This window comes from Carcharodon carcharias, chromosome 25 (genome assembly GCF_017639515.1).
Source record: "Carcharodon carcharias isolate sCarCar2 chromosome 25, sCarCar2.pri, whole genome shotgun sequence".
In the NCBI taxonomy this organism is placed as follows: Eukaryota; Metazoa; Chordata; class Chondrichthyes; order Lamniformes; family Lamnidae; genus Carcharodon; species Carcharodon carcharias.
In genome coordinates, this window is record NC_054491.1 from 15810420 (window position 1) to 15824627 (window position 14208).

The 14208-nt window shown below is 41.0% G+C and overlaps 1 protein-coding gene across 1 annotated transcript in view; it reads right to left on the bottom strand.

Annotated features, from left to right (window-relative positions):
- Positions 1-729: 729 nt before the first annotated feature.
- Positions 730-14208, bottom strand: part of LOC121269566 (NF-kappa-B inhibitor delta-like) — a 71233-nt gene continuing 57754 nt past the window's right edge. The window contains exons 9-12 of the mRNA XM_041174265.1: positions 11690-11859; positions 7502-7618; positions 2291-2455; positions 730-937 (exon numbers count right to left, since the gene is read on the bottom strand). Of these exons, the coding sequence (XP_041030199.1) occupies positions 872-937; positions 2291-2455; positions 7502-7618; positions 11690-11859 (518 nt within the window). The 3' untranslated portion in view covers positions 730-871. The remainder of the gene's footprint in view (positions 938-2290; positions 2456-7501; positions 7619-11689; positions 11860-14208) is intronic.

Genomic DNA, 14208 nt, shown 5'->3' on the forward strand with positions numbered 1-14208 from the left:
TTAATATTCAGTGAAATTTCTTAACCAGAGCATTTTAGGATTCCTGAAACTGGAGCTATTTGAAAATTAGGGAATAATTGAGAATCTATCATAGAATGGTTACAGAACAGGACACCATTCAGCCCACTTGTCCATGCCAGCTCTCTACAAGAGCAACCCAGGTAATTGTACTATTTTGCCTTTTTCCCGTAGCCCTGAATTCTTTTCTTTTCAAAAGGGAAGTAGACAAGCAGCTAAAAAGCCACGACTGAATCTGCCTCCAACACTCCCAGGTAGTGCATCCCACATCCCAACCACTTGCTGCATTAAAAAGCTTTTCCTTATGTCGTCTTTGATATTTTTGCCAATCACCCCCAGTAATGCGATGAATTCTCAATGTCCAAAACTGACTGGTCAGGTATACACTGGGTGTAAAATATCGCTTTTACTTTGGATATTTGGGGTAAAATTTAATAATTAAACATAATCTTCTGTTGCAATGCATCACTGAACTGTGCTAATCCCACTATATCAACTGAATAACAAGTACTTCTTTGGCTGAAAAGCACTTTGTGACATCCTGAAGCTTTAAAGGGGCTATATGAATGCAAGTTCTATCTTTCTCTGAATACAATAAGAATTATTAAGTATTTTTTTACATTATTCTATTAGAAATAAACTTGTCCCTATGTTTGTCCAACACCAAGAGGGTAAAATTAGATTGTTCCAGTAATTTGGTGGATGTGACATTGATGTATTAAAGTACTTTGGCAACTAAACCTGAGATTTTGCATATCAGTGCATGTTAAAATGTTCCTAATATAAGGTACATGTTCATTCCGCAGGAGTGAAGATTGTGGCACTGAGCCAAGTCTAGATCGAGGCTACATCCCTAGGGTGTAGCATTCCGAAGGTTTAACCCTGAGCCAACTCTTCCTTTCTTCAAGAGATGCCTGACCTGTAAAGCCATACAGATGTTCACAATAAGCTCTAAATCATAGATGAAATTCACCTTTAGTGTTTAAAAATACATTCTATTGGCAGACAGATAACAAGCAAGTCAACATTACAGTGTACCACTGCCATCAATGTAGGGGGGGTAGCAAAAATGAGTCTGGACCAGCCTGTGATCCTGATCTGTGCTGACAGCCAGGAGGGCCAGCAGAACTGCATTTTCTGAGGTAAATTTGACTTGTTTGATGTAATAGGTTCCTGCACATGAACAGCAGATGCAGGGAACCGAGTGAGCAGCAAAATGGGACTCAATAAGTCTAGTGAGGCAACAGTGTTAAAGAAGTTTGCTACTAGCCCTTGAAAGGGTGATGCATTTAGGATGTGTCAGAATAGTTTTGATGCTGCGATAAAGGGCGATTGCTGGTTGTTTCCCCAATCGTGTATGTACATCTTGAGGAAGCGTGCACCTGCAGAAATGCTGTGCATCCTCATTCACTGACCAAGAAAGACTTAGAGGTTGTGCTACGTGAGATGGAGAAGAGGACAATACCCCTCTTTGCAGTGGAAGTCTAGCCCAATGTGAAAGCAGTTGTGCACTTTGCCAAGTCAAAGGTAGCAGAGAAAGTGAATTCAACCGTGCCATGGCAGTGGAGTTGGGGAAGTGGGGGGTAATGAGAAGGACACTTTCTGGTTATTGGGAGCAATGGCAGAGTAGGTGCACTCACCTTTGTACACATTGAGGTAAAGTTCAACATCAGTGGGGGGATGCAAAAGGGGTAGTAGTGGATTAATTGTGGGTTTATATCCCTGTTCTATTTCTCTTTCCATTGAAGATGATCTAGTATGTGTAACTTTGCAACTGCCCATCATTCACCATCCCCCTGAAGTTGAATTTCACCCACATTATAACAGCTAGGGAATAGCACATATGACATAAGCCAAAATTGTGAGCTGCGGCTCCCTCAGGGAAGTTGCCTGCAAAGTTAAGGAGGCAACCTTTCCACATGCACTCTTAAATTGCCAAAATAGTTTATGCTGTGACACGGTGTGCTTAAAATCAACAGGCACCAGAAACTGTGGGAGCGAATTCTCACCAGGGTTCACAGAGAGCTACAGGAACATTGGGGAAAAAAAATAGAATGGGTTTCCTTGGGCTCTTCTGTCAAAGCTACAGCAGATGTACAGGTCAGTGCCTCATAGATATTCGTCCCTTAAACCTCTATTGCACTGGAATGCACTCACTCGAGGATAGGGAGGTGACATGGAGCAGCAGTGACCATTGTAAGAAATGGAAAAATGAATTATTTTCAATAAAGTGAAACCCAACAAAGAGATCACATATCATGCTCTATCTCACCCGATCTCCTTGTTCTCCTGGCTGCACCAGATGAATTGGTTGGTCATTTTCCAGGTTCCGAATGCTGGGATCTGCTCCATGATATAACAGCAGTTTAATTATTCTCTCTTGATTTCTCTCATTTTGGAGACCAGCAGCCATGTGCAAAGCTGTATTACCATGAGCCTGGCAGAAAGTGAGAATTAAAAAAAAATTGGTTGAGATCTGATTTTCCTTTTTGCCCATTACGGGTTCCTTGCCTTTTTAAGCCATTTTGACCATATCTTGCAATCTTTTTCTCCCCTCAGACAGCAGGCACCCCAAAATTAAGCAAGACCCTCTAAAACGAGGTGGTTGGCTGTAAGTTTTGGCGACGGTGCAAAGGAGAGAGATACCAGATTTGCTGCTTGTTACCCAGCTCTCCAAAATTCCCCTTTTGTTAAAGGAAATGGGATGGAAGTGATAAATGAACAACCATCCTTTCGTCCTCATTCCATCCCTTTTATGCTATCATGCAAGGATAGCATTATTCCCGAGGTGTCTCAGTTTTGTGTTCCAGACATTTAGACGCAGATCCCTCGTAATCACTATGTGCAACATTAATATAAGAGGGCTTAGTGTACTCGTATGAAATTACTTGTTCTGGTATTTTAATTGAGGCATTAACATGTTTAAAATAAATAACAGATGGATCATGTCAGATCAAGCATTCAAATCATTTGTCACCTGCCAAATACTCCAAGCTAGAAATAGATCTGCAGATAAGAACTTTTAAAAAGGGACTTGTGAGATTAAGAATGAAATCTTATGCACTCATGCTCAGCCATGAATCATTGATGGAGACCACTGTTTCTCTCCCTAGAAAAATATAGTTCCGATGCAGTATGACTGTGGGAATGATGGAGCAGGAGGTTCACACTTTACCTACAGGGAGTACTAATCCCAGCCATGCTATTGTGGACAGTGTCAAGTTGTGGACGGACTTGTAAGGGGGAATAAAATGGAAGTCAACTTAAAGAAGACATCAAGTTTCATGCTCAGGGCAGTGTATGAAAACATGATGATGAGGACAAGTAAAGTGATTTCTTTTTTCTGTGTGTTTCTTATCTGCTCCAGGGTTTAAGCCAACTCATACTAACCTGTAGTGACATGTAGGTATATTATTTTAGCCAACAATGTCCTATAAGAGCAAATTGTTAAGTGTGGGTGACTGGGGCTGGCCGTCATTTTCACTATTAATGTAATAATCAGATTACACTTACAGCCAATATTTTATATCTAAGTTGTCATTAACCTTGACTACCTGGAACAGAAATATTTCATTAATATCTTTAATTTGGAGCACAGGCAGCAACTTGAAATTGTGCATTGTTGTTTTCAAATGTTAAAGTTTCGAGCTGTCTATGATTCAAATATGTTAGGTAAACTGGGCAGGGATCTGCCCCCATTGGGGGCGAAGTTGAAGTGTGGGCATGCACAGGCACACTTCCGATTGGCACCCGCAATTGGTGGCGCGGCGCCATTTTACATGGTGGGTCAATTAAGGCCCACCCAGCGTGATGTCCACACGGAAGTGCTATGCGTTTCACTTGCGGGTGGGGGGGGTAAATCCCTAAACCCGAGAGTGCACTCTTTCGTGCATGCGCTCCAAAGAGCACACTCATCTCCCTGAGGTTAAGTGCAGCCTCAGGGAGATCACCTCTACTGTCAAAAGTATTAAAAATAGGAAAAAAAAATCCCTTGACATGTCCCTTGACACTGTCACATGAGACGCAACATGTCCATAATTTTTAAAAAAAACTTTAATTAAATTTTTAAAAACCTACTTGAAACTTCATCCCGCACATGGATGAGGTTTGGTGCTTTTTCTAATTCCTGCCGGGGCTCCTGGCCTGCCCGCCAACCTTAAAGATGGACGGGCAGGTCCATTAATTAGTCTAATGACTCTGTCCATGGCCTCAATTGGCCATTGACCCATTGGCGGGCGCACAGCTGATTTTGCTGAGCCCCCGCCTACCTGAAAATTTAAATGGGGCGCGGTGACATCGGGAGTTCTGCACAACATCACCGCGCGTCATTTTACGTGTCGGCGAGTGGGCCTCGGCCCCTGCTTGCCAACGGGAAAATCCTGCCCACTATGTTGCCAAACCTAGCAGTTGGGGAAGCTTTGCAATTTTTGACCTGACTTGTACTTAAAAATTTGCAGGAAAACACTAGAGAAATGACTTTTTTTCCTGCTGCTTTGATTCTTCGTGTAACTTCACAACCACTTGAGCCAACAGGAATTCTGCAAGAACTGATTGGTCTGGGTCTACAGCTACCATAATGAGCTGAAATATATTTGCGTCCAGGGGTCGATGGAGCGAGAAAATTCGATGTTGTGTAATTAACCCAAGTTTCCACCCTCTTTTTTTGCTGACTCTGCAAACCCTGTGTGCAGGTGGGCAGGAAATTCCACCCCCTGTTGGCCCCTGCTCACTTCGCACCACCCACCTCGGCGGCACTGAGCATTTCAGCATGCATGCCACACTGGCTGGCTGTTGATTGGCCAGCCAGTGTGAAATTGTGGTCAAGGGCCGATTGTGGCCATTGGCCCATTTACTGTCCACTCCCGGGCCTGCCGATCGTGCATGCCCAACGACTGAAAAATTCAGGCCAATGTTTTGAAAGTAACTGATGAGCTCCCGTCCATAATGAGCCTTTCTCCCCAGATCCTATTACTGGTTTCAAGTACACTGGATTAGTTCCAATCAAGAGATTGTTTTATTTGTACAGATCTGATTTCTGCTTCTCTAACCTGCTGGATAAGTGCCAGTCTTTAGTGGGACCCGTCTCTACAGGCTAATCATACACACCCTTTGTTTCTCTTTTTCTCTGGAACCCCGTGTTTCTGATGTTTCATGTTGGTGCTTTCTTGCATATACATGTTCCAAAAATGAATCAGTTTATCCATAATCATCAAACATGCACACAAACATATTTCATGTTGACTTCACAGTGCCCTCATTCTGTTATTACAACTGTATTTCTTGTGAGAACAAATTTTTCATAGAATTAGAAAACTGATGGAAGAATTATCCTGATGGCTAGCTGTAACATTATAGTAAATACATTTATGAAGCATTCCTTTGATCAACATCCTACACACTAAAAGAGGTTTACAGCTTTCACTATGTTACATGAGCGATTAGAGCAACCATTCCCTCTTGATTCTTTATATTATGCATAGTAAAAGGAAAAGAGAATTATAAAAATAAATAACAAATGAAATGCACAGCACAGTTAGCAGCTGAAACATGGAGATATGTTTGTGGATGAAGAATAAAGAGTGGACATAAATTGATAAAAATATCATATCCTTTGGTTTTGTAAGTAGGTGTATATAATATAAAAGCAGAGGTAATACTAAAATCGTATGAATTATTGCTTATGCCTGTTGTATTATAATGGTATAATACCTTGCACTTATTTACTGTACAAGACACAAGTCATCAATTGCTTATAATGGATTGGGTAAACACGTTGTGTGTTCTTTTATTAAGGCTAGGTACATAAGAATAATCATACATAGGTGTAAGGCCTGAAGACACCAGAACTGTATGTGTGTGCTCTGCTCAACGCAAAAATGAAACTAAGACTGGATCACATGACACATTTCCCTTCTAGTGATGTCACGCGATATCCCATAAAGGCATATTACAACAAGGCCTGTTTTGAATATCTTATTTTAGGAAGGATGTTTAAGATGATAGCAACAGTGAGAATCTTGAGTTACGAGGAAGATTAGAGAAACTGGCCTCTTTTATAATAAGATTAGGAGGAGGTCTGATATTGTTGTTTAAATTCTGAGGCGTTTTGATGGACTGAATTGGGGAACAAACAATTTCCACTGTGACTTGGTAAGGAGAAGGCACATATTTAGTATTAAAATGAAGGAAGAGATTAGGACAGATTCCTTTTACACAGAGGGTTGCTAGAACATGAAATTCTGTATCAGAAACTATCTGAATCCATAATAACTTTCCAAGGGAAGTGGCTACAAATCCAGACAAGAGAAAAAAATAAAAGCAGTATGAGGAAAGAGATCTCACAAGCACCATGGGCTAACTGGCTTTCTTTTCTGCAGTAAAACATAATTGGGCCTATTTTAGATTGGACAAGCATTAGGTGACTGGTGGCTGGAGTGATTTACCCAAGTGAGAGACTCAAAGCATTTTGATGGCTGAGCCTCATCTTCATAAAAGCATAAGAAATAGGAACAGAAGTAGGTGATTCAACCACTCAAGCTTTCGCTACCATTCAGGAAGATTGGGGCTGGTTTCCTAACTGAACTCCACTTTCTTGCCCTAGCCCTATATCGCTTGATTCATCCAAAAATCTATCCCGGCTTTCACAATTCAACACTTGAGAATCCAAAGCCCTTTTAAAGATAGAGAATTCCAAAGATTCACAACCCCCTGAGTGGTGAAATTTCTCCTCATCTCAGTCCAAAATGGCTGAACCTCAATTGGGAGATAATACCATTTGGGTGAGCTATCAGCACTCTGTATAGTGACAGGCAGCTTGCCCATGTGGGGCGGCAGGGGACATCAGTAGCTCCTCTGTAGAGCTGAACTGGAAGTCTAAAGACAAAGGGAGCGAAGGCACTCCTGGGTGGGGGAAGTGTGCTGAGCAATTTGCAGCAAGTGGGAAGATTTCTGAGGGCTTGGGTTCAGCATTTGATGCGGTCAGGGTCCTGCAAATGGCATTGCACTCCTCTTAAAGTATTTGATTAAAGAAAAATCTGTTTTGGCGAAAGAACCCTTCTTATTTTGATCTCCAAAAGGCAAATCAAGCAAACCTTGGACCATGGTTTCAAAAATAGTTCTTGCCTACCTCCTGCCCAAGTTTTGAGCATTATTAGGGTGGCAAACAAATGAAAAAAAACTGATACATATGGAACAAGTCTTATAGCCTGACATATCCTCAACTCTAGATTCCCAGCATGAACACCTATTCTCTAGCTTGAACCTAGGAACTGCAATCTAATGGCCTCCAAGAACATCAAGACTTACTAAATGCCGATTCATTCCTAAAGTTATGCCAATTAACTAAAGTATTTTAGAACCAACAAAATTAAATTGAGATATTAAATTGTCTTAGAATCTAGCCAATGTATTATTATGTTAATGTGCATACATCATTGATTTATTTTTTTCTAATAGACATAACAACTAAACAAGTATCACAAACCTTCATGTTGACAAATTCAGGTGACCTGGTGCCACTGAGTTTCAGAAAGTAATCCAACAGTAAGAGGTTTCCTTCTTGAACACTGAGGTGCGCCACTGTTTTATTGCTTTTTACGTCCTGTTTACATAAAGCAACACAATTAAAATATGCATTTAAATTCCAAATGTGGCTGTGAGGCCTTGCAGTGTATTGGCACCTCAGAGCATCGACATGGCTCAGTTGGTAGCATGCTTGCCACTGAGCTGTGGGCTCAAGCCCCACTCCAACACTTAAACTTAGCACTGAGGGAATTATGTATTTTTGGAGGTACATCTAAAAGATCCATGACTCAATGCAAAGAAAAAGAGAGAATTCCTGTCATGGCATTCTTATCCTTCAACCAAACAGATGAAGTGATCATTTGCCCTATTTCTGTTTTGTGGAGCCTTGCTGTATGAAAATTGATGACTGCGTTCTGCACATAGAATGAACGGGATTATGCCTCAAGAGTAATTGTGAAGTTATCCAGAGATTTTGAGGGCACATAGAGGTGCCATATGAATGCAAATTCCATCTTTTTCCTCATTTTTTTCCCCTCAAAATGTAGCAATTACTGATCATGGTCAGGCTCCTTGGGGACAATAGAAATGAAGTATTTTCTTATAGGGTGGCAGACAACCTTTAGAGAATAGCTGAGCTCAGACTGAAGTCAGTGATCTTTTTGCAAATGGTTTTGGAACATAGTTGTGGGAGCAGACTGCCGACTATGCTTCTTGTGAAGGTGTGCAATGTGTAGGACAAAAAAGGGGGAAAAATCTTTTAAAAATGGGATACAAATGAAAATGTACAAACACAATTACCAATTGGTGAAGTCCATGTTACTCTCCAGCCAAGTTTTCAGTTTCATCTTCTAGAACTAGTTTGAAAGTTACTGTAATTAGTTTTTTTCTGATGCAGGAGGTTCAAACTAATCCAGAATAACTCAATGTAAAATTATGGTTGAGGTGGCTCCTGAGGGCATTAGCCTTTTGCACTTGTCACTACGTTGTAACTTGGTTCAGTTCGATGTAGGCTCTTTCATCCCCACAGTGCAAGGCAGAAGACACGTTGTGGAAATTATATCTTTGACCTCTTCCCCATTCCCTTTAGCAATTAACAATTATAATAGTGAGGAGATAACTGCCACCTAGATATATGTCCATACTATTTAATAATCCATTGGTAGCCTAGGCAGCTATAGCATCCCTATGTTGCCTCAGCTGTGGGAAGACAACTGAACATAGATCATGGATTAAGCCCCGGACATTGCTGGTCTATGTGGCTTAGTCCTTCCTCACAGCTGAGAAATTGGTGATCCTGTCTTTCAAACACGACTGAGAACATGTGGCACAGCACACTCATGCTCCACTAAACTGTGCCCTTTAACAAGTTTGCTTAAAACCTTTAGCCTTGGAAAAGACAACCTACTGAAGACTAACAAGTAGGAGCAAGAATATTATCATACGCGTGCTTCTAGTTACATCAGCCGGGATTTTCACATTGCTTGTACAGACAGGAAGGAGTGTAGGTGCGATTTGATAATTGCATTCCTGGAGATCGGTACTGGGTCCCATCTCCTCCAGAACATGACATAATTTGCAAAAGGCAGGGGAGGAGGGGGGGAACGGGAAACATACTTGCTGCTGATTAATGGCCTATTAAGCTTCTTGAGGAAATTGTTAACAAGCAGGGGAGGGTGACAATGTAATTTTCGAAGCTGAAATCGCCGAAGCTGAACAGTCTGGTGCAGATTAGTGTACACTTGTTCAAGTTCAAAATGGGCAGAAGTTAAAGTTTTTTTTAAATGTTGAAAAGTTTCAGGAGCTGGAGGATCTTACAGCCAATTGTGTGCTTTTCGTTCCATTTGGCTGTTTGGCTACTTTTGTGCTTGGTGAGTCTGCTGGCCCTCCAAAATACTGCCTGAACTCTTCTGTCACTCATCGTGACAGGCTCCACGATGGCTGCCACATGCCTTTGCCACTCCCACTCTGCAGGCAGCTCTCACCTCCTTGGTGCCGTGAATTGGACGCGAAGCTCACCTCCTGTCCACTAAGGCCATGAACACCTCAAAATAACATTGCATGAGCAACACTGTTGCCGTGTGCGGTCACAACTCATAAATTATCCAGGCGCCGCATATAAAACACAAAGACTCTACAGCACAGAGACAGCCTTTCGGCTTTACTGCTCTCTGCTAGTCCTTTATGCTCCCATTAGCTTTAACCCAGTTGTGTTAGATTAATAACCTTGCCATTGTGAGTCGATGTACCGAAATAAAAATTTGTGAAATTGAATTCTATCCATTGGCCAATTAGTGACTGGTTGATTTTAAATGTATATGAAAAGCAAACAATTCTTAAAAGGACCTTCTCAGGCAAAATTAGGGATAGACAATAAATGTGGAAATGTCCACATTCTGAGAATTAATAATATAGGAAAAAGTGGTGGAAAAAGTTATTATTTATATGGGATATTTAGCAATGTGAAAAAGTGATAGTGGATGAGCTGGTCATGTTTTTCCAAAATACCTAGACTCTGCAATGGTCCTAGTAGATTGGAAGCCAGCAAATGTAATGCAGCTATTCAAGGGAGAGAGAAAACTTGGAACTACTTTTCAGTTAGTCTGGCATTAGTCTTTGGGAAAGTGCTGGAACCTATTTTTAAGGGAGTCTTAACAATGCACCTAGAAATGTATAATATTATTAGAACAAGTCAACATGGTTTTACAAAAGGGGAATCCTGTTTGACAAATTTATTACAGGTTTTTGAGAATGTAACTAGTAGGGTAGAAAAAGGGGAACCGGCAGATGTAGTATACCGGGATTTCCAAAGGGCATTCAAAAAGGTGCCACAAAAAAGGTTAAAGCACAAGATAAGGCCCTTGGATTTGGGGGATGATATACAAGCATACATAGAGGATTGGTTAATGAACAGGAAGCAGAGAGTAGGGATAAAAGGGCATTTTCAAGTTGGAATACTGTGACTAATGGAGCGCTATAAGAATCAGTGCTGGGGCCTTGGCTATTTACAATCTTATTTAATAACTTAGATGAAGAGAGAGAATAATGTATCTAGTTTTGCTGATGATACAAAGCTAGGTGGAAATATAAGCTGTGAGGAGGATGCAAAGAGGTTGCAAAGAGATGTAGACAGGTTAAACGAGTGAACAACAAGATGGCAGATGAAGTATAATGTGGGTAAGTGTGGGGTTATTCACTTTGGACTTAATAGAAAATCAGAATCATTTTTAAAAGCTGGTAAACTTTAAATGTTGATGTTGAGAGGGACCTTGGTGCTCCTACAAGGAACACAAAGTTAGTATACAGGTACAGTATGCAATTAGGAAGGCAAATAACATGTTGGTCTTTATTGTAAGGGGATTGGAGTACAAGAATAAAGAATTCTTGCTACAGTTGTACAGGGCTTTGGTGAGACGACATCTGGAGTACTGTGTGCAATTTTGGTCTCCATATTTAATGAAGGATATGTTTGCATAGGAGGGAGTACAGCAAATATTCACTAGGTTGGGCCCTGGGATGAGAAGGTTGTCCACATGATGAGCGGCTGAGTAAATTGGACCCATACCCTCTGGAGTTTAGAAGAAGGAGAGGTGATCTCAGCAAAACTCACAAGATTCTGAAGGGCTTGATATGTGTACATGCTGAGAGATTTTTTCCACTGGTTGGGAAATCTAAAACACGGGGGCACAGTCTCAGGATAAGGGTCAATCATTTAGGACGGAGATGAAGAGAAATTTCTTCACTCAAAGAGTTGTAAATCTTTGGAATTCTCTATCACAGAGGATTGTGAATGTTCCATCGTTGAACATACTTAAGGCCAGGATAGACATATTTTTGGTCTCTCAGGGAATCAAAGGATTGGGCAAGAAAGTCGAGTTGGAGTCCACGGTCAGCCATGTTAAATGTTGAGCCATGTAGGCTCAATGGATCTTTTGGTCTACTCCTCCCATTTCTTGTGCTCTAGAATAAAATCTTTTTTGCTTCTGGCATAGGTGGAAAGATACAGTAATCAAAGTGTTAGGGCAAAACATTCTTATATAAATAAGCAGTAATGGAATAATACATCCATTTATTTGAGGGAACAAAGTCTGTGGAAAAAGTTAATCAAACTGTACTTTGTATGTTGAGGCAAATTGGAAAAACAAGTTACCTGGCTGGTTATTAGGGCTCCCATTTCAATTAGTAGCCTGATGCAGGACTGCAGTTGTTCAGCTTTATATTGTAGCTCATCCTGCCTCTGGGGCAACAGGGTATGATCATAGCATAGTTCCCGATAAACAGAGTTATGAGAAATGACAGCACAATGCAAGGGAGTAAGCCCTGAAACACAAGGGAAATCAAAAAATAACCCTCTGGCAGACAGAATAGCAGCTTTTGTTCGTCCTGTCTTGATAATTACTGATTACAAAACTGATTTCCTGTCAGAGAAGTACTTTTCCAGGCTTTGATTAAGGCTTCCTTTAGGCTTTCTACATAAACACTGTATCATTAGTGATTAGGCAGCCAAAGTTTGAAACCTTGTCTAATCAATGTTGATCTTGGATCATTCAGGTAAGGAGGCATTCATTCATTGACAAAAACAAAAATACCTGGAAAAACATATGCTGCCAGACCTGCTGAGTTTTTCCAGGTATTTTTGTTTTTGTTTTGGATTTCCAGCATCCACAGTTTTTTGCTTTTATCTTATTCATTCATTGATTCTTCTTAGCTTATTTTTAATAGAATATTTTTAGGGACATATGGACAATTGAACACTGTTATTTGAGAGAAGGAAGTAGAACAGCTGGCTGCTACGCTAAGATAAAGACCATGATTGTTGGAGGCTATTTATGAGAATAAGAATAATTAGGAAAGGGGTGTATTTTTAATATATTTAAGAAAAATTTCGTTATTAGAGCATTCTCAGATAGGAACTAGACACACTCAAGGCAAGTCCCACATGCCCAAAGAACTGAAATGTGATGGAATGAGCAAAGGAATCTGGGATGTGGCATGTTCAACTGGACAATGTTCCACTGGACAATGTTCCACTGGACAATGTTCCACTGGACAATGAGCCTATTTACTATTAAGATGTACATTGGAAACATTATGAAATGCCATCTTATTACAATCGCTCTGGGCAAATGACACTCTGGTAGACCAGGCTAAAAATTCCAAATCAAATTTATGAAGGACGAGCAAGATTAGCAGGAGCAAAAATAAAGAAAATAATGAAAATTGCAATATCTAAATTAACTATCACATATATATAAATGTACTAATATTTCAACTCTAGGACCTCTGGACACTAACCCTTTCAATTTGGACTAGGCATCTGAGAGGAATCAGATTAGGTGAGACTAAGTCCTACAGAGTTCTTATAATTGGAAGTTAGCAAAATCCTATCATATTCCTCTAGTGTCAAACCTCTTCTGGCTATAGAACTGTCAGTCAAAAGAGACTCCAGAGGTGGTAGAGAAGGCCCTTAAGTACGATGTCTCTAGACATTTACTCACATTCTGGACAAAGCATATTGGTGAGGCTTGTCAGTAGGGTCACAAATTGGCATAGAATCAAAGAATGATTACAGTAGAGAATGAGGCCATTCAGCCTATCATATCTGTGTTGGCCCTCTGAAGGAGCAGTTCATCTAGTCCACTCCTCTGCCTTTTCCCTGTAGCCCTTTTCCAACAATGATCCAATTCCCTTTTGAAAGTCTCAATTGACCTGCCTCCACAAGACTATCAGGCCGTGCATTCCAGATTCTAACCACTTGCTCCATTAAAATATTTGTCCTCATATCGCCATTGCTTCTTTTGCTAACTGCCTTGAATCTGTTTCCACTGGTTCGCAATTCTTCCACCAACAGGAATAGTTTCTCCTGATCAACTCTGTCCAGACCCCTGATAGCTCTGAATACTTCTATCAAATCTCCTCTCAACCTTCTCTTCTCCAAGGAGAACAGTTACAATCTCTCTAACCCAATCTCTCTCACCTTTCTGCATAACTGAAATTCATCAACCCTGGAACCATTCTCGTGAACCTTTTCTGCAATCTCTCTAATGCTTTCATATCCTTGACCCCTCTGGGCATCCTCTCTCTCCATCACTGCAATGTTCTCCTTAATCAATACTGCCAAGTCTCCCTCTTTTCTTCCTCAAAAAGGCACTGATGAGCTGTGTCCTTGAACTGTTGTAGTCCGTCTGGTGTAGGTACAACCACAGTGCTGTTAGGGAGGGGTTCCAGAATTTTGACCCAGTGACAATGAAGGAATGGTGATATAGTACCAAGCCAGGATGGTGTGTGGAGGGGAACTTGCAGGTGGTGGTGTTCCCATCTGTCTGATTCCTGTTAATCTTATTGTCCTTCCAGATGGTAGATCTTGCTGTTTGGAAGGTGCTGGTGAAGACCCATTTGCTTTTGGTGCAAGCCCGCGCCTCCCTTTTCAAGGCCTTCACCACAATGCAGGCACAGATGCCAGTGGGAACAGCCCATTAAGTGGCACACCAACATTTTCATCTCACTATACCACTCTATTGCTGTCCAAATAGGTGAGGTGGGCTGAGGGATGGATGTGAACTGGCCCCTGCAAATCATGGATATAAAGTCTGGATCTATACGTTCAGTTTAGTGAATGAACTTGCATTTATATGGTGTCTTTCAAGATCTCAGGACATCCCAAAGCAC